The sequence below is a fragment of the Brienomyrus brachyistius genome, chromosome 5 (genome assembly GCF_023856365.1).
Source record: "Brienomyrus brachyistius isolate T26 chromosome 5, BBRACH_0.4, whole genome shotgun sequence".
Classification (NCBI taxonomy): Eukaryota; Metazoa; Chordata; class Actinopteri; order Osteoglossiformes; family Mormyridae; genus Brienomyrus; species Brienomyrus brachyistius.
This window is the reverse complement of record NC_064537.1, coordinates 27,114,518-27,136,340: the sequence shown is the minus strand read 5'-3', so window position 1 is coordinate 27,136,340 and position 21,823 is coordinate 27,114,518. Positions and strand designations below refer to the sequence as shown.

The following is a 21,823-nucleotide window of genomic DNA, read 5'->3' as shown; positions in this document are numbered from 1 at the left end:
ATGAGTGGCCTTTAGTGCAGATTCAGACCACAATAAACAATGCTTGACATATGAGCTGATTAAACTCAGGCATCTCTCTCCTTTAATTAAAGGGATTGTTGCTTTGACTAACCAAATATCCACTGTGGTGGACTCGCACAAAAGGCTGTGGCAACACTGTAGCACTGGGAGCAAGAAAAGGAGAAGTGTGTCGTAGATCTAAAGGTGCTTATAGAGTAGTTAAGGGGAGGAACGGGAGTGTGTGCTTCACTGTCCAGTGGGCAACTGTGTGACACCTGCTGCAGGAAGGAGCTAGAAGGTGGCTCACAGCCCAGTAGAGCCTTTTAATGTTTAAATTAATCAAAACATATGCAGATCAGATGGCTTTCGCACATTAAAAAGTTCTGGTCTATTTGTTTATATTGCCAAAAGACACAAAAGACCTGGCTCATTTATTAAAAAGTACCCAAATCAATGACAGTTACAGCTGGGCTTCTTTGACACAAAAATATTCATTAAAAAGTATCACAATATACTACGGTTTGATCAGTTGTCAACTGGAAATATGCCGAAGAATGACAATAATGGGGCATTCCTACAGCATTTTACACAGGCTTGCTGCAGAGTATGACATAAAAGCCCTCGTGGATAATTTGCCTCCGAGTGAACTATTTTAATAAGGTAGACAGTTATGTGCCAACCAAACAGGGACTTACTTCTGAAATAAGAAGCAGATCAGAAAACAAAATTATTCATTTAGTGCTTTATTATACCTTTCACAGTTCATAGTTCAAACTCAAAAGAATTTTTTTTTCTGACAGAAAAAGTGAAATTCTATTCCTTTGCTCTCACTTATTTCATAATATTTACATTATTCTGTGACAGTGACTCAGTGCTCTCACGGCTTTAGGTGTGGCAGGGCCTTTTGAAGGTCAGCGGACAATACCTAAGACTTCCTGGGAAGGAGGAAGGCTGAGGGTTCCTGCATTGCTGGTCACAGCGCCCCCTGCCTGCAGCGCTCGGATACGCTCCCGCAGCTGCTGGCACTCTTCGCGCAGGAGCTCCACCTCATCGAGCCGCTGCTGCTTGGCTATGCTGGTGGGGTTCATGCGGAGATGGATCACCTTCGTCTTTGTGGGATCGTAGGCGCCCTGTGGAGAGCAGACAGCCCGGCTAGAAAACACTGACTCAGACTGGGGTCGTGACAGCACTGAGCAAACAGAGGGCTGGGAAAGGTGTTAAGGTATCGCCAGCATGATTCACATGCTTAAAAGACATTCAGCTGACAGAAGCTGAATAGTAGATAAAAAGTAACCTGGGCACAAATGTATGATTATCGTTTATCTGGAAAACAATACCCATTGGCCCCATACAACAGCCATGTGTATCTACTGTATAAAAGTAAGGAGGTTGAATACATATCTATATAAACAGGTATGGCCACCTTATGTAGTTATAACTAACCCAACACTTTCTAAAGTTACTTATGCCACAGCATCACAAGGGTCCACCTAAGACTTCAGCTCTTCTGTGGGCTCATGGAGGCTGACATTTTGACGAAGCCATTCTGTTCTTGATTTCATCGTGTTCTTTCTCTATTCCACTATATTTTTATGCACTGTGGTCTGTTGCTCCTATTACATTTCATTAAACAGAAGTCATCGGTCGGTGTCATTTTCATGAGTTCACTGGCGATGCACAGGAGAGCAGCGCTAATGTAATAGGAGGCTTAAAGGTAATCAGGTGATGACAGTGCCATGCCAGCCTTGATTACTTCACAAGGTATAATTTCCCACCCTGCATGATGAATTAGCCTGATGATCCCAATGAAAAGCAGAAAAAGCAGGTCAGTTCTAATCAAAAGTTTAAAAGATTCACACCTAGTTAAAAAACTCAGGACCATTAAACTGCCTACCACTGCGTCAGTTATTTTATTATTTTCTAAATACAAGTAGAGTGATTACAACTGGAATGCCACTGATCAAATGCAGGCTAGACTTTACATCCTTCTGTATTCCCTGCAACTATTGGAAGCTCTAAACATGACGTACTGCCTCACCAACTTGGGAGGAAATTCTCTAAGTAGCTGAAACTGTATCAGTAATCTAGAAAATTATTATGAAGTCCATTCTGCGGCAAAGAAAACCATGAATCATTCAATGTCATATAAAATTACCACATACACCCCACAACCCCTACTGACTCACTCAAAAGTACAATCATCCCATTCTGAAACAAAACATACTAAAAGGGAAGGGAAAAAGTTAAAACCCACCTGGTCAATTTTCATTTGAGGGCCCCTAGTTCAAAAACAGTTGCAACCCTCCACTATAAGGAAACTGTACTTTCGAGTTTTGCCAATTCAGCTACTTTCAGTGTTAGAGACAGCCTTCGAGAAGCTCAACTGCCCCCTGCTAATTTAAAACTATATAATAAGCTGCCATGTGGCTTCTGGTTGACATGACAGTAAAGAACTTGCAGAGGAATGTTAATGATATACAATGCCTCTGTATACTTATTGAAAACAACCGCAGCTGTAACCGCCTGGAGGACTGAGGATTTGTTTAATCTGACCCCTTATTCTCTCTATCCTTGCCTTTAAACCATTACCTGCTTCAGTGGAAGAGTTCAAATTGCTCAAGAGAGTAATTAATTAGTCGAGCTGTCCATTTATGCAGGAGATTAATTAAAATAGACATATGTATAGCACTGTATCCCCAAATGGACTCTGTATATTGTATTCTAAATACTGCAACATAAAGCACATTTATATTGGCATAACTTCCGAGGGAGAAACACTGGCATGCCCCCTCATACATTCAGTTCCATACTAGGGTCACAGTAAACCGGTACTGAAAAAAAAATAATGCAGTACTAGAATCTGAAAACTGAACAATACCAGCATTTACCGCACCTCTACACAAAAGTAATATACAGTAATATACATAGTGTACAGAGGTAGTCACCAATTGGCAGACTCCAGTCCACATTCAGGCCAGAACAATTGAATCCAGACCCTCAATCAATTGCCCTCATCACCCAGTTGTACTGAATTTGATTGGACTGTCCAGGTAAAATGTGCAACTGAATTTAACAAACAGGACAAATGAAACTCACCGAAAAATACACTACCAGTCAAAGGTTTTTGCATACCACAGGAATTTACCATTTTTTCATTTATGTATTTTATAAACCGTAGATTTTTTATTTTTGCTAAGCATTGGAAAGTTGAGGGAACAACTGTAAATGAAATGAAAACATAAGTCAAAACAAGTTTCCTATATAACATGGAAACAATATGTAACAGTACCCCTGACATTATATTAACTGGTTGTGTGGTGGTAGCAAAGTCAAATTCTAAGCTGTCCTATAAAATTAAATGCAGCAGGTATCCATTTCATCCCACCAAACAGAGCAGTACTTAATGTCCCCTGTAGGATAAATGCCTCAAATTTTCTCTGCTGTTATAACTGCTAGAGGTTACTTTGATCAATCAAATATATTACATTTTCTTGCTAATAAAAGTACTCAAACGATTAAAATACTGTAAATTTGTTAGCAAAGAGTGAGTGTATTTTTTAGTAAATGTTAAGCAACGTACAAATGTAGGAAATCTGTGTGTACGACATTTTTTGACCGGTAGAGTAAACAGAGACCAACTCAGAATGACCGGAGATCAAGTAAGTTGCATCATTTGTGTGAATTGTCAGCAAACACACTCTATACTATTACCAACATTACTGACATGTATTTGGAGAAACATAAGCTAAATAACCCAGAAAGGATTGTTTTATGAAGGTTTTATACTTGCAAATAATCTCATTAAAGTACTGAAAAACGCTATAAGTACAGCAAGCATCAAGTTTAACAGATTATATATGAAACTTCAGAAAGTTTATGAACTTATTGCAGCTACTATTTTCTAGATTGTCTGACAAGGAAGCATCATAAGCATCATATACCACATTCCAACAGAATGTTTGTTTCATGCTTACAGCATAAAAAAAAAAATCTATGAAGTAAATTTAACTAAGATGATATATATTGAAACAGAATTTTATTATAAATCCAGAAATAGCTTAAAAAAATGAAACGAAAATGGATACTTCCTTTGCATACTATACATAGGGTACAAAACAATGTGGTTTATATTTGTAAGCTTATATATTTTTCCAAGATATCCAAGACAACTTTTTAGATCTAAAATCTTATCTTGAAAAAATAAGAATAAAAAGCATAACTTGCTCATTACTTCAATATTTATTCAAAAGACTAGCTAATACAATGACCAGTATGGGTAGTCCAAGAAACTGTTAATAACAACTCTTAATATAGACCATTACAAAATCAAAATTCATGGATTAGCCCCGATATTGAAACAAAAATGTTGATATGTGACAAAACTATCGTATTCAAGTAATGTGATATTTAAAAGGCTTTAATGAAGGGCTTTGAAACTGCAGGCGTGTCCATTTGCCGCTCTTTCGATTTCAAAGATCTCACCTTTGTTGCTCAAGCTTCCAACAAACAGGATAAGTCGTTTTGATAAACTGAGGCATGTAACTCAGCGTTCGTTTCATTTTTATTTGTTCAGTAAACTTCAGCTTTCATTATAAGGTTAAGTAGTTTCATTCTCCTGACTTCACATGAATATTTTTTTTTCCTTTGCATGCAAATGCAAACTGTTACATAATCATTATGGCAGAAGAATATCCTTTAAAATGCATAGCCTAATCATCATGTTTTACAGGACATCTTACAGAAAAGAGCTAGGCTAAGATTACCTTGAAAGGCTTTTGCTGAATGATCATTAATGCTGTAGTAACTGCAAATGTCAACAATAAAACAAAAATTATGGACTTAAATGTGAACAGGTTCACTGCTTTAGAACACACTCGTTCTATTATTAACGTTAACTGAAACAGATGTTTTCTACATGTGCTTCAATAAAAAAAAAAATTAGTTTTGTTTTATTGAAGAACAGCAGAAGAGCAACAATACTGTTTGTTACTTGAGCAGGAACGATTGCATTCTGATCTCCCAGCATGCTAAATCCATCCAAATGCTCCCTTGTTACTCCTTGTCATATAATTTCCATTGTAAAACCATTTTAGGGATTACACACATATAAAAAAAAATCTGACACTTGTTCTCAACTTCCTTAAGTGAGTAGTCAAAAATAGTGAATGGTTATGAACTAGCTGCCTATTGTATACTAATCTACACCACTTAACATTTAATCCATCTACAGGCCTCCATGTCAAATTTGTTTTAATGGCAAAGAAGGCACAGGTCAAACATAACAGGATCCTAATCTTGCCCAACATTTCTTAAACTAAAAATGAAACATCAAAACATTATTACCAATATAAGTCATATGATTCAAAGTTCAAAATATTCTTCAAATTTCAGCTTTGGGAAAAACACACATTTGCATTACAAAACATTGCCGCCTATGTTACATACCAAGCGAATCACACAGAATCGTGTTTATCCATTTGGCGATAAAGCAAAAGCAAGTACAAATTAAAATACACATGCCCCTCCCCACCCCCCAGTTCAATATCTAAATTCACTTCTTCACTCATCTTAGCATCCCTCAGACCTTGTTTAACAACCAGATACCGATGCTAAATCCTTCCAGTTTATGGAGGATAATATCGTGTTACATGTACATCAGCACATTATTTATAATCAAAACACTGACAACCCATATAAAAGTTGGAAATTCCCTACTGGAGAAGTACTGGTCTTAAAGGTACTACAATAGGGCACCTTCTGAATCAAAATTCACAGGAGGCTTTATCCACCCCTTTAAAAAGGAAAGTCTGTGTGTCTTGGTGGTTCAGTTTGTTCCTTTAATGTGCTGATGTTATAGAGCCCTGACATTTGTCCAGAGGCCACAAGCACCTGGACCATCAGACAGACGACCAGAGCATCTTCCTTTCGAAAACAAAATGGTCCAACACGCCACATTAACGCAGGTGAGGCCCGGAAACACGCAGAAAAGGTCCACTGAACAGAATTACTACAGTCCTTTGAGTCTAACAAAAATACACAGTGAGCAAACATGTTATAGACAAGGGAGCAAAATCACTTGAGGTGAAAAGAAACCCGCCTTCCCCTCAATGTTTTTCACTTCCTCTTTATCAGTCACATAACACGGAAGTCACTGTAACAGGCAGCGCTGGAAAGTCTGAGATGTGGTAGGCTGCTCTTTTGACATCCTCCCTCCACAACCGATCAGAAGGCAGAGAGGAAAGGAGTGAGCCGGTCCCTTGGGTTACAGCCCCTCCATCTCATCTCACCCAGCTGAAAGGAATTTCAGAGGTCTGCTGGTAGAGCTTCTTGACAGAGTTCCCTTGGGGGAGGCAGGAGGTTTGCTTAAAGAGGGCAGCCTGGGTGGGAAGCTTACCTTCCCAGCAGACCCTGACTGAAGCTACGAATAGCCCTTCACGCCTGTTGAGCACACAGACACTTTTTTAAAACTTGGATTCCCCCCCCCCCCCCCCCCCCCCGAAGAAGCAATTTAGGAGCTTAACACACATATATTTTCATTATCTACTTATTTCCATATGCTGGGGCCACTAATTCTGTATTAACCATTTGAGTTGCAAAGGATAAGGATCATTATTAATATATCATTATCAATAATAATAATAATAAAATAATAATTCAGGCACAAAAAGACCCAGTTTCAAAAAAAGTTTTTCAAGATTTAAGGCCATATTAAAAGGTGACAGGACCATCAGTAGTGAAGCTCTTTCATAAAGCTGGTCAATTTTATGTTCTCTTGGACAGACTGCAGTACTTTACTCTTTAATATTGCCCTTGCAAAGACTAAGGCAAACGATTGTCCTTATCTAGCCTAAACTCAGTTTTATCACGTCTGATGACAGCTGAGCAGTCTGTTAATGCGCACAGGATGTCATTAAATTGTCAGCACCCATATGAATTACAATTTACTTTGAATCATCTAAAAAATGTGGAGAACTATGAAGAACAGTTAACACAAGGAGAAAATGAGTAATGAGGCTTTACTTTTTTGGTCTAATCAGTTCTGTAAAACTTTCAGTTTGTTGGCAGCCTTTATAAAAATCAACAGACTACTAATGTCTGCGGCCAATGTGAAGAAAAAAAAACAGCAATAATTACTACAAGGCAAATACCTGGACAATCACACAACGAGATCCAGGAGGCAGTGGGACTGTCACATAATGAACCTTGATAAAAGTGCCACTCTAGCTACCAGAAAAGAGGAACATCTACTTTTCATTCTGGACAGTTCTACACAATGGCCATTTAAGAGGGAATGAAGAACATCAGATGATGTACAGCCTTACACAAATGTCTGCTCATATGCACAAATGGAAACAAACATTATGGCACCTCAAATGCTACCTACCATTTCTCATCTACACTTATTCAGATGTGAATATGAGCATTATGCAAATTATATTATCCCTTCTTTTTGCATCAAAAACAGGAGTAATTTACTGTACATATCCTGGATCGTAAAATAATAGTTATATATGTGAACATCTGTTGTTTCTGAACAACAAGCTATTTTTAATGGCAGAAACACCTGCTTGTAGAATCAATATTGAATATTTTGATATTACTGGAAACGCATGGTAAAATAAAAGGAAGAAAACAGCCACCATCAAACTCTCGTGAGGGGCACAAGTCCTACACTGCATTTAGAAAGCTTCCACTCTAATGAGGGAGAAGTCTGTAAACCATTACATATAAAGATTAAGGTTCCCAATAATAAGCCCACAGCTACAATGTTTTTTTCAGGAGACACAGCCCAATTAGAAGTGGCTTGGTGACAGATCCTCCCGTAAACCATGCTAGAGACCCTAAATGGCTCCTAAACTCATTTCATCACCACTGTCAATTTCCCCTTCTCCAACACACAGTATTAAAAATGGATTTTGTGTCTCGTAAATACAAATCAAGTGCAAGTGTTCTATCCAATCAATTCCTAATTAATAAAGCCCAGTAGTTTTTCCCAATAGGAAAAAATGGAAAAGCCTGTAACACAATCAGATTTAATGCAGCACATTTTGTTAGCATTTTTACTACACAACTAATCTGAATTATAAATAATGCACATCCATCCAACATCTTCCGCTTATCTGAGATCAGGTCGCAGGGGCAGCAGTCTCAGCAGGAAAACCCAGACTTCCCTCTCCTTGGCCACTTCATCCAGCTCCTCCGGGGGAATCCCGAGGCATTCCCAGGCCAGCCGAGAGACATAGTCTCTCCAGCGTGTCCTGGGTCTTCCCCGGGCCTCCTCCCAGTGGGACATGTCCGGAACACCTCACCAGGGAGACGTCCAGGAGGCATCCTAAGTAGATGCCTGAGCCACCTCATCTGGTTTCTCTCAATGCTGAGGAGCAGCGGCTCTACTCTGAGTCTCTCCCGAATGACCGAGCTCCTCACCCTTTCTCTGAGGGAGAGTCCAGCCACCCCACGGAAGAAACTCATTTCGGCCACTTGTACTCGTGATCTCGTTCTTTCGGTCACTACCATATGGGAGGGCAGGAACATAGATCGACTAGTAAAATCAAGAGCTTTGCCTTTTGGCTCAGCTCCTTCTTCACTATGACAAACCGATGCAGCACCCACATTACTGCTGATGCCGCACCAATCCACCTGTCGACCTCCCACTCCATCCTTCCCTCACTCGTGAACAAGACCATGAGATACCTAAACTCCTCCACTTGAGGAAGGACCCCCTCCCTGACCCGGAGAGAGCACTCCACCCTTTTCCAGCTGAGGACCATGGTGTCAGATTTGGAGGTGCTGATTTTCATCCCAGCCGCTTCACACTTGGCTGCGAACTGCTCCAGTGAGAGCTGAAGGTCACGGTCTGATGAGGCCAACAGAACCACATCATCTGCAAAAAGCAGACACCTAATCCTGAGGCCGCCAAACTGGACACCCTCAACGCCCTGGCTGCACCTAGAAATTCTGTCCATAAAAGTTATGAACAGAATCGGTGACAAAGAATAGCCCTGGCGGAGTCTAACCCTCACCGGAAACAAGTCCGACTTATTGCCGACAATGCGGACCAAGCTCTGACACCGGTCATACAGGGACCAAACAGCCCTTATAAGGTAGCCCGGCACCCCATACTCCCAGAGCACTCCCCACAGGATTCCCTGAGGGACACGGTCAAAGTCCACAAAGCACATGCTGCAGATGTTTGTCAACCAAGACAGCCCTGCAACATCCAGAGTCTTGAGGAACTCTGGGCGGATCTCATCCACCCCCGGGGCACGGCCACCGAGGAGCTTTTTAACCACCTCAGCGACCTCTGCCCCAGAGATAGGTGAGTCCGCACCCAAGTCCCCAGACTCTGCTTCCTCATTGGAAGGTGTGTTGGTGGGATTGAGGAGGTCTTCAAAGTATTCCCTCCACCGACCCACAACGTCCCAAGCTGAGGTCAGCAGTGCACCATCCCCAGCATAAACAGTGTTGATGCTGCACCGCTTTCCCGCCCTGAGCCGCCGGATGGTAGAGCAGAATCTTTTCGAAGCCATCCAGAAGTCGTTCTCCATGGTCTCGCCAAACTCCTCCCATACCCGAGTTTTTGATTCAGTGATCGCCAAAGATCGTTCTGCTTAGCCCACCGGTATTCATCAGCTGCCTGCGGAGTCCCACAGGCTTAAAAGGCCCAATAGGACTCCTTCTTCAGCTTGACGGCATCCCTCACCACCAGTGTCCAGCAGCGGGTTCGGGGATTGCCGCCGCGACAGGCACCGATGACCTTACGACCACAACTCCGGTCAGCCACTTCCACAATGGAGGCGCGGAAAATGGTCCATTCAGACTCAATGTCCCCCGCCTCCCCCGGGATATGGGAGAAGTTCTGCCGGATGTAGGAGTTGAAGCTCCTTCTGACAGGGGATTCTGCCAGAAATTCCCAGCAGACCCGCACTATACGCTTGGGTCTGCCAGGTCTGACCGGCTTCCTCCCCCACCAGCTGAGTCAAGCAACCACCAGGTGGTGATCAGTTGACAGCTCTGCCCATCTCCTCAATACATCCAATACATGCGGCCGCAAGTCCGATGACACGACCACAAAGTCGATCATCGAACTGTGGCCTAGTGCACATATGGACACCCTTATCCTTGAACATTGTGTTCATTATGGACAATCCGTGACAGGCACAGAAGTTTAATAACAAAACACCACTCGAGTTCAGATTGGGGAGAGGCGTTCCTCCCAATCACGCCCCTCCAGGTCTCACTGTTATTGCCCATGTGAGCATTGAAGCCCCCCATCAGAACAAGGGAGTCCTCGGGAGGAGCGGTCTCCAACACCCCTTCCAAGGACTCCAAGAAGGGTGGGTATTCTGAACTGCCGTTTAGCACATAAGCGCAAACAGTCAGGACCCATCCCCCCCACCTGGAGGCGAAGGGAGGCTACCCTCTCATCCACTGCGGTAAACCCCAATGTACAGGCACCCAGCCTGGGGGCAATAAGTATGCCCACCCCTGCTCAGCCCCTCTCCCCATGAGCAATTCCAGAGTGGAAGAGGGTCCAACCCCTTTCAAGGAACCTCACAACTTCGTGCACCAGCTCAGGCTCCTTCCCCACCAGAGAGGTGACCTTCCATGTCCCTAGAGCTGGCTTCTGCAGCCGAGGTCCCCGCCTTCGGCCACTGCCCAACTCGCACTGCACCCGACCCCTTTGACCGCTCCTACAGCCCATTGGAGGGGGGACCCATGTGCCTTCTTCAGGCTATGCCCGACCAGGCCCCATGGATGCAGGCCTGGCCACCAGACGCTTGCCATTGAGCCCCACCCCCAGGCCTGGCTCCAGGTGGGGGCCCCTGTGACCCACATCTGGGCGAGGGAAAACGTGTGCCCATGTTTTTGTTCATAATAAAGGGTCTTTTGAGCCGCACTTCGTCTGGTTCCTCATCCAGGACCTGTTTGCCTTGAGTGACCCTACCAGGGGCATAAAGCCCCAGGTAACTTAGCTCCTGGGATCACTGGAACATGCAAACCCCTCCACCACGATAAGTGTCGGCTCCAGGAGAGGTATGTAATGCACATACGAAAAGGCATAAAACATTGGTGAAATCCATGAACATAAGAGCAAGTTGCCTGTCAAACACGATCATTCTGATTCTGATGCAAATCTTTTTATTTCATTAAAGCTGAATAAATGTCATTTTCTTAAGCATTATTATGGCTTTTACTAAATGTAATACTTTAGTAAGTATTTCAGTTTCACGTAATCTGATACATTTTAGCATGAAACAGCAGTACAAAATCTAGATTTCTTAAATTTGATAACGATTACCAAAATAACGTGTAGATTTTGTGAAAGACATCTGTGAATATATAATACACAAAGTACTAAAATGAAATACCATGAATTACAGATATTAATTAAAGTTGATATAATTACAATTTTAAAGTAAAATATCACGGTAAGTGTGGATAACACCAGCAAAAAATATTACACTTATAAAAGCAAATTTTGTTCAGTCAGCCACATCTCGGCGATTCATTTCTTAATGGGAATAGATTTCTTCATGAAGCTGAGCTGGCCTTTACCTGCAGGTTGTGTTTCTCCAATCTCATTTCCAGAATGTTGTTCTGATCTTCCAGACGCCTACGCTCTGCCTCCAGCTCCTCAATCTTCCGCCTGTAACAAGACAAAACAATTAAGATATCCATCTCTAGGCCCAGGCTTGCTATTTATCTGAAGTCCTGCCAGTCTCAGCTGCTAATCAGGCCTAAGTTCTGAAGACTGCTCAAGAGGGGCCATCTTCAATTAAATGTTCAGATCTGTAGGGGGCGACGGTGCCATGCTTAGTGACAAGTTGCCACCCATGAAGGCATTGGGAAATTCTGAAGTCATTGCTGCATTTCTGTGCTGGGCGTACTAGTTCTCGTGGGTCACAAGTCAAAGCGTGTAAAATTAACCGCCCTTCATGAAATGCTGACCTCACAGAAATCCCATTTTTCACTTCATTAACAGACCAGAGTCAGGCGGCAATGAACATGGCACTGCAGTAGTTGCTTAATATGCTAAATAATTAATCATGTCAAACAGCAGAGAGGCTGAGGGACTATTCTGATATGTGGATGGAACGCTGCCTCACATTTTACATTTGCATACAAAGTCCACCGCTCATTCAGTTACAGTTCATGGAACACGCAGATCTGTTATAAATTGGTATAAAACTGGTCAGCAGGCCATTTTATTTCATAGCTACGATTGCTGTCATATTTGGAGAATTTCTGCAACTTTCTCTTGATGTTAAAGGATAAAGAGGTTTAGTACAAATGAATGGTCATCTGCGTCTGGTTAACATCAGCCAAATCTCAACATCCCCGCAGTGACAACATATTCAGTGAGGCGCTTTTCTTGAGGAACTTAAGAGGTAGATAAGGGGATGCATGCTGATTACAGCGCATTGCCACACCCACCACAGGGATGAGAACCTGAGTGCAGCCATGCAGTGGGTGATACCTCAGCACCACGTTAGTCTGAATGGACCAGTGTGAGTTTTTTCCGGAGGCTGGAGTGCCAATCCTACCACCAACCCCCAAATTTCCTGTAAGTTGGAGGACCTACTTACAGGGCTGGATGAAGATTAACGTCAGAGCTGGGCGGTAAGACCAAAAATTTATATCACGGTATTTTTCAAAGTTATAGGTTTCATGGTATACAACGGTATATATATATTTTTTTAAAGTATGACTGAGCGCTTACCACATTTTACAGGACAGATGTTTGTTTTACGTTTTTGTATTGTTCCCACATTAACTATATTATTTTATAATTAGCCATTGCGCCAATCCGCTACCTTAATTATAACATACGGCTAACGTGTTTGTTGGCTAACTGCTTATAGATAAACAGCTAATGTTAAGGTGTGTGCCAGCCAAGTTAACATTTTTGATAAGTGTTTAATAGTTCAGTGTTGCTGGAACGCGAGCTTTTCTGACCTCGTGAAATTTCTCATAAAGACCGGGATGTCGGTCTTTAAGATGCTTCATCAGGTTCGATGTGCTACTTGACTTTGTTGCCACAACTTTGTAGAACTGTTTGCATAGAGGCTTATCGACATTCTTAGCCTTTCCAAGCTCATCTTCAAAATACATTTTTTTTTTTTTTTACTAAAGCAGCTTGCGAAGTATGTGTGTGATAACCAGCGTACATGCGTTGAGTGGCTATTGAGAGGAGGGGAGGTGCTGCGCAAGTGTGTGCATGTCGTGGTGCTGTGTGACGTGTGGCGAATGAGGTGAAAACCGCACTATTGGTATCAATAATGGTGAAAATGAGTATGTAATCAGATACTCATTTTTAATATCAATTACCGTATTTTTCGGACCAAAAGTCTCCCCCAAAAGTGGGGAGAAAAAGTCACTGCCTCTTATGGTCCAAATATTGCTCTGTTCACATGCTTTAACCCTCTGAGGACGAGTGCATCATCGGCAATGCAGCATACTTTGTGTCTCAGTTTATATCTCGCTGAAATCTTAATGTAGAATCATGAAAAAAAACACTGGCTAAATCCGTAATCTGTCTACTTTTCAAAATGTCCATTGTCGGAAGTATTGAAGTTTTTAAAATTAGATTAAATTGGCAAAAAATTAAACCATGTCACCTTACTTTGTTTTACCTGCATCGGGGGTGTGTAGTGCCGTAGTCACCCGAAGATCACTATTCGCATTCTAAATAGCCGCATTACCGCGTATTCAACTTGCATTCGCATTGTAATTTGCTGAACAATGCAACGGTGAAACACGATCCAGATACATTCCCATCAGCGCCATAAAAGGGGGGAGGGATGTGGCCAGGTGTTAATGGCTCATTCATACACATGAAAGTCTATCCTATTTTGTTACTGAAGTGTCTCCTTGTTTTTTTGTACTTTTATACTTTCATTGTTTTTACTGACTTTATTTAATGACCGTGATAATGGTTCTTAATGCTGCTGTTGACTGTTCACTTTACATGACAAAATATTTTAGGATATTATTTGGTTCAGAATCTTTTTTTTTTCTTCATTTCCTTCCTCTAAAACTAGGTGCGTCTTATGGACCGAAAAATATGGTAGTACCTGAGAATCGATTTCTGACAACCCCAGTGTCTCATTATTTTCAACTCCAGCGTCACTTATATCCTCCATTTCTGATCTTTCACTGTACATTTTTAGCAGAGCAGAAGTCAAAAAGGTCCCTCCAAAAACAATTTCCAGATGCGCCACTTTCTGAACGTTGTGTAGGCTATTTAAATCGGTATTACGGTACAAGAAAAATTCATATATTATTATTCAACAATAATAAAAAATGGTTTTCGGTATGAACCGGTATACCGCTCAGCACTAATTAACTTTATACCCAGGATGAAGCAATCGTAAGTTAAGTGCCTTGCTCAAGGGCCCAAAAGCGTAGGATCACTGGTGACATTCTCAGGATTCGAACCAGCAACCTTCCGATTGCTGGCACAGATCCCTAGCCTCAGAGCCAACAGAAAATGACCAAAGCTTTTACAGTGACATATGACCTAACATGCACCAACCTTAACATTTGAAAGCTGTGGAGAAAAAAAAAACGTTTAAACGCATACAGAAATGCAGGAGAGTTTGCAGAAGTCCATGGCTGTGCCATAGTAATAATCACACAGACTATGAGAAACAGAATGTGTTGTGCTCTTCTAGGATGCCTTTTGGCAGGCTAAGCTGAAAGAATACTCCACCCTATTGCACAAAGCATTAAGAGTTTTATCATGAAATGACACATTGCACATACATGAATATTACCTGCATGGATCAACAGCCACCTGCACGACTTATGACTGAGAGTGTGCCGAGTGCTTGTACAAGAGTGAACGGCAGATAAGGTAAATTGAAAATTAAAATGGCACAGCATCTACAGTGTGCGTTCATTCTCTCGTTATCGTCACACTCGATAAACTCAAGAAAACCATCTGACACCACCCTCTACCCTCCTGCCTGCCTGTCTCTAGAGCCAACTTTTTGTAGAGCCAGCTTTCTTTGTCTTATTCCAAATACACTGCCCATGTCTATATTTCATTGGATAATGAGACCTCATTATTTATTATTATTTAGGTATTCAGACTGCTATTGGCTTACTAATACAACGCAGAAGCACTCATGATGTTAAATCAGTCTCTCTCGGTAGCGACTTTCGTGGGAGGTGGCCAGGGAGAAACAGACTTGTGTCACAATCCCGCTCATGAGAGCCTGTCCCGGGCCACAGCCTCTCACCTGAGAGAGCTGACCTCTTCATTCATCACAAAGGAGCTGTTTTCCACACCGGCGGCCTGTTTCTTCAGAACATCAAGCTCCATCTCAGCCTGTAATAAAAGTATAAAAAATGAGGTATTAGCACCAAGGGGAAATATAAATGGATGGAAATATAAATATTAAACCCAAAGTACACGCTTCCCAGTCTTATTGCCCAGGTAAGTGTCAACAAAAGGAAGCAGATGACCAGCTTCAAGCTAATTTTCCCTAGAGTTATGAATGTTATGAAGGCACCTATAGTATCTAATTCAGATGTCAGGACAAGCCTGTTCCATTTTACTCTTCATCCTCTGATGTCTAACCCGCCCACCAACTGCTAAAGGATAACTTAATTTTCAAGGTTTGGAAGTGAACGCTGCTAAGTTACAGAGGGATTAAACATACCTTCTTGGTACTGCAATAACATTGCAGTAAACCTCATGCATGCACAAACACCACTGGGTGCTAAGCACTTAGTTTAATGTCTTTCCTTGCCTGCTATAGATTTATCGATTCTCCTCCACTTGATTTTTGTTTAAATGCCACAAGAAACACTATTATGTCTGAATCCAATACAACTGACCGAATGAGATGTGGGGCAGGGTAAAACAAATCAGAACAAACAAAGTGACTTTTGTCATATTACAATATGGCTAAAAATCCAGAACCACCACAGCTAGAAAGGCTGCACCTGAATTGTTAAAATATCCAGCATCTTCAGTACAATGAATCCTGATACCTAACAAGATTCTTAAACATGACACATAAGGGAAGACAAAGTAATTCAATAAAATTCCACTTAAAATGCATTTTAAATACAGATTTCTAACTAATTAATAAGGAACTCACAATACATAGCCCCAAAGGCTAACAATAGTCTTCGCTGAACATCAAAAAACGTAAAAATTTAAGAATATTTAGATTAAGTTTAAAATCCTCTGAAGTGTGATGAATCTCATTACTAAGGAACTGGACAGTGTCCATGGTGTAGTAAGAGAATAGCAGACCAATCGCATTCCCACTCCCGGCTAATTGATCAGTGAGATGCGCTGTTCATTCTCGATCTTTTCTGCGGTTATATCCTGCGTTGGGGGCGCAGCTGGTGACACGTCCTGTGTTTTATTCATCACGGGGCCCGGGTGATGCGGCAGTGGCCACTACCCGACGTCCCACGACAAGATGAATTGGCAGGAGCCGGAGGTCTCCGCGGACCACCTGTGTACCAGCTGCGTGACACATCCGTCTCACGCCACAGTACAAATGAAAACGTAGCGAGGACAAGCCCAATGGCGTGACAGATTAATGAAATTCATGGCTTTTAGCTGAAACATTTTACTCTCAGACAGGTGGACCATGCTCTAAGTACAGTCCCCTTCCAACTTGTATCTCGTCAAATTCCCAAATAAACAATCTTAGGACAAAAAACAAAGTCACATCGAAACAACCCTGCTCCCCAGCTGCCAAACAAACTCTCTTACGCTTTGCACCAAAATTATTGTAGGGATTTGTTATATTATTATTGTCATTTTAACCTAAATTCCCACCCATCCCATTTCACCCACCTACATTTCAAGATAACATCACAACAAAGTTCATTCATATTGTATGCAAATTCGGTCTGCAGCAAAAAGTATATGCAGGGTTAAATAGCCCCATCCTGGGCATCTCTCTCAGATAGCCAGGCTAGCAAATAGACGACTCGTCTGACTGTCTTACTGAATACTGGGCTTTTAGCACAACTTTAAAACAATGGTGAGGGCACATTAAAGGAAAGAACATGATGGTCACCGCTGTCTACAGTGACAGACTGTTAAACAGCGGCTCGGCCAAGCGCATTACAGGCAAGACGTCTGATGGCAGCTACTGTGTACCCCACAGACTTATTATCAAGATTTATATGTGCGCCATCTCTCCGTCTCTCTAAATAAGGGACAGGAGTACTGGCAGAGGAGGAAAGAGAGAGGCCAGACAGCATGTAGTCGAAACTGTAGACAGCCCTAACCTCGAAAGACAGGCTGGCTAGTGGCTGGCAGGCAGCCACCAGGTGCATTCAGGCAAGTTTAGCATTTCCGCAGTGACAGGCCTTGGGCCTTGATGCTACATGAAGAACATCAGAGGGGAAACAAGTTACATTCTCCTCCTCACACAGTGTATGCTGAACCACTAACATTCAGATAGTCCCACAAAACAAATGCAGTGCATTTATAAATTTGCCTGATTTATCATAAATCTGGCCGATGTTGGTTTTATTACAGCAGTTATTCTAGAAGCATCCCAACATCTTTGGGACAAACAAGAGGATAATTACACAATCTTTCTCTGGCTATAATGCATATAGCCAAATTAATGTATACAGCCAATTATAGGAAAATTACATTCCATAAATAAAACCATGATAAACATTAGGTAGACAAATTCAAACTGGATCACAAAAAAAATAAAAATACTCCACTAAAAAAAAATAAATAAAATAATTTTCTTTGGACTCAGTTCATTATTATAAGCATCGCACTACACTACTGGCCAATTATTCATTGCATCGATTAAATATTGTGTGGACAACTTAATTAAAAAAAATATTGTGATAAAAGATTCTGAAAGCCACCAAAAAATGTCATCCCTTGCTAACATACTAGGATAGACACCACGTAATGTACCAGGCTGAAACACACAAGATCTTCAGGAGTGCAATCAAAAAATGAATGACGATACAATGTACAGAGTATAACATGCACCCCTTAGACATGATTCTCTATCTCCATAAGCACTTTTCATTTAGCTTGGATAAATTCAAGACCGATTAGTCATGAGTGTCTTTGAGCTTTTGTTTAAAATGTATATTTGAACAGTCAATGACTGCCATTTATTAAATACTGCAGTCAGTTCTACTGCTCAGTAATAAACCATATGCATCATTAAGTCCAAAAAAAAGAATGTTCAATAGTCTTCTTAGATTTATCAAAGAATAAAAAAACACTACTATGGCAGAAGGGTGACAAATACTCCTTTGTGAAGGCCATTGAGCATGCTCTGTCTGTTATTTTAATTATAGAAAAAGTTTATTAATGAGAAAGCAGCCTGGCACTCATCAGAAATCAATTACATTTAGGGAGGGGATGAAAAACTAGAGATGAGCCCACTAGTTCCAACTGTGCTAATCATAATTGCAGCGCAAAGCAGCTGCATTTTCTCTCGTAGCTAATGAGGGTTAACGTTTCAAAATATTAAAACAAATGGTTAACACACTATAGTCCTTCCTAAACATGTTTTTTTTTTTTTTTTACAACTTTCCAGTTAAGCACTACAAAGCATATAGAGAAGTTTTCCTGTAATGAATGCACAGGTACAGATTGAAATCATTTTGATATCAGATTCCTGATGCCAAACAGGTCACTCCGACATGCACGACGAATGCCATTTCAGAACATGATAGAAGAATCTGACTGCAAGCTGAAAACAGGGAAGCTCTGGAAAATGCTAAAGTAAGGGCGATGATTCAAGGTTGGATTCTTAAAGCGCACATCCTCCATTTTCCCCCAAAGTCACATATCTTATCAGAAGCATTAATATTAGACAAATCCCTGCAGTCATTTTCCTCACAGGTAATTGCCAAAACATATTAGATGAAGTATATCAGGCACAGTGTGTCACTGTCTCCAAGAGGTATGATATGAAGGGGGGGGGGGGAATCTCAGTTCAGAACTTAAAAAGTAGGACAGGATTAAAATTTGAACATGGCCTTAAGAGTTCTTTATAAAATGATTAAATGAGACCACCTTCCTTCCTTACTGCTAATAGTGGCTGGTGATCACACAATGGCATGGCATAATTGAAAGATCTTGCCTCTTATGCACACTTACCTGGTCATTGACCCAATGAACACCATATCAGGTTGAATAAAGTAAATGCGCGACACGCCAATGAGGTGTGAATAATCTGTTTACACAATCAACTATTCCATTAATATTGCTTTTGTACACAGACTGGACATCTTGTTCCTTGGCATATGACTTGACGTTTTAGAAAAGCTATTTCAAATGATGTCACCAGAGAAATTAGCATTATTAAGCAAAGGACATCATAGTCAGAATACCAGTTGGCATAACAGAAGATGTTTGACAGTGCATTCCAGTTAATTTATACTAAATATAATTGTTGGAAGCAAAGGCAATAAATCACAGAGCAAACATTTAATTAACACTGAATGCCATGCAGTGTTTATGCTCCAAGCAATTGTTTAAATTTATAAACTTTAAATAGCATAGATACAATGGAGCCAGAAGCTACCAAAGAAATCAAAACCTGTTACTGAACTCGAAAGAAAATCTAACAAAAACATATTAAAAATGTTACGCACACGCTCACACACAGTATGGCTAATAAAATAGTCTACTCACTTTTTGGGCTTGAAGTTTATAGGTGCCGATTTCCTCCTGAGCTTTTGACAGCTGAGCCTACATGAGTAAAAGGGTGTCAGTGAAATAACTGTGAGGAATTATGGGAAAATAAACAATAGCGAACTCACCATATAAAATAAAGTGACCCACGATAAACAGCAAAACAATTTAAAGAAAATTCATGAGGCTTCAGAGCAAATTACACATTCGTATGGGCATAAAATCTCAATACCGCAGTGGTTACATAATCAAACTGCAACCCAGTATTGAACAGTATGTCAAAATCTAATATTTATTGTGTATGCCTTTAAACTAATTATATCAACATATTGGTATACATTTCAACTGTATTTGGTCTGATACTAAAACAGTCCATTATCCATACAATGCATATCGACTTGGCAAAGAAACATTTGTACACATTACATGAAAAATTAATTCTGCCATCTGAATGCTGGTTACCTATATATTTCACAACAATTTAGGATGAGCCAGCTAAAATTTAGAAAGAAACTGTTTTTACTTCGCTTGTTACTAGATAGAGTAAAACCTCCTGTTTGGATGCATTTGAAATTGAAATGCAACCAAAATAACTCACTTTAACGCAGTGGTTCTCAAAGTCGGTCCTCAGGCCCCACTGGCCTGCTTGTTTTCCAGCTATCCCTGCCCCACACACAAGTCCCAGCTGTCTTTCAGCTTCTGATTTACTGAACACACCTGATCCAGGTAATCAGCAGTGTGTGGGGCAGGGATAGCTGGAAGACAAGCAGGGCAGTGGGGCCAGAGGACCGACTTTGAGAACCACTGCGTTAAGGAAAGACATCTGGCACACATCTATTAACAGAAAGGGATAACATGCTATTTAAACGAAACAAATTCACAGGGAGTTCTAATGTGCAAATACTACATATTTAACATGGAATAAAACATTCAAAACAGATTAAATATATTTTAATTTGGTTATTTGTATATCAATTTCCATCTTGCATTTTATTTAACACAAATTTAAATTATTTCAGGAAAAAGATAAATTGAATTTTATAAACTTGCTTTTGATTAGAAAAAGAACTTTTCAACCATATTTGAGCAACAACTTGAGTTTCAGATCCACTAACCAAACCAATAAAATTGGATGAAAGCTTTCTTGGATGACCAACGCCACTGTGTACCTAAAACACGAATAATGTATAGAGCAACTATATAAACAGAAGGGAGAAGAAAATCAAAAAAATATAACTACAAAAATAAATAAATACATTGACAAATGCTAATAATCGCATTATTATCAAATATCACCTGTGTGTGCACATTACGTCCATTATGGGGGTATAAATCACCACGGTTCCTTTGATTTGCTCTCACTTTCCCTTGGCAGCATAAAGGTTTTTCCATACTTCCATACATCTATTCTCACCGCATTTTTTTTCCCCCACTTTTACTTTTTTTTTTTTTACTTTAACATAAGCCTTCTAATCTGTCCCTGATGTACATTTTTGAGATTAGTGCAGCATGCTTTATAACAGATTTGAATTTCCAGTGCATTCTTAAGCGGAATAAGAAAAGTCTCTTTAGATGGATATACTGCACTATGAAATTGAATAATCATTTGAACTTGCTGATCAAACTGGACAACAAATATCGATGATATTAAATCAGATGGTCTCTGCCAATTCTCACCACCTATGCTTATAGGAGCAGGCGTCACATCTATGCTTCCCAGACCCCCTAAAAGGTATAGAAGTTGCTGGAGTAGCAAAATATTGAAGATCGACTGTAATGGAGTACTATTACGGAGAGTTCTTGTCTGTGGGCCCTTGAGCAAGGCCCCTAACCCCCAGTTACATATGTGCTATGGCAGATGGCTGCCCTTTGCTGCCAAGCTTGCTCTCACCTATATATGAGTCTGGGTGTCATGGAGAGAAAGACCGGGGTAGGCAAAAAAAGAATTTCCCCAAGAGGATCAATACAAGAGTTTGTTGTTGTTATTATTTATGGTTATTAAGCTTTGTATATGACGACTCGCACTTGTACTTGACTTGACCGACTTGAAACAGGGCGGCTTGACTCCAACCCTGGTATTACCAAAATATTTTAGTGCATTAAATCTCATAAAAAGCCTTACTCATATTTAGGTGTTCATTTATTTTATAGAATCCAGCA

At 40.8% G+C, this 21,823-nt stretch overlaps 1 protein-coding gene and 1 long non-coding RNA gene across 4 annotated transcripts in view; one reads left to right on the top strand and one right to left on the bottom strand.

The window, feature by feature from the left end:
* The window catches only part of mad1l1 (mitotic arrest deficient 1 like 1), a 135,936-nt gene that overhangs the window by 72,880 nt on the left and 41,233 nt on the right, over positions 1 to 21,823 (bottom strand). For all 3 annotated transcript variants that reach the window (XM_049014360.1, XM_049014361.1, XM_049014362.1), the window contains exons 13-16: positions 19,664 to 19,720; positions 15,249 to 15,337; positions 11,560 to 11,650; positions 926 to 1,130 (exon numbers count right to left, since the gene is read on the bottom strand). In XM_049014360.1, coding sequence (XP_048870317.1) covers positions 926 to 1,130; positions 11,560 to 11,650; positions 15,249 to 15,337; positions 19,664 to 19,720 — 442 coding nt within the window. The remainder of the gene's footprint in view (positions 1 to 925; positions 1,131 to 11,559; positions 11,651 to 15,248; positions 15,338 to 19,663; positions 19,721 to 21,823) is intronic.
* The window catches only part of LOC125742421 (uncharacterized), a 59,124-nt gene continuing 49,574 nt past the window's right edge, over positions 12,274 to 21,823 (top strand). Inside the window, exon 1 of the long non-coding RNA XR_007398101.1 lies at positions 12,274 to 12,624. This is a non-coding gene — a long non-coding RNA (uncharacterized LOC125742421). The remainder of the gene's footprint in view (positions 12,625 to 21,823) is intronic.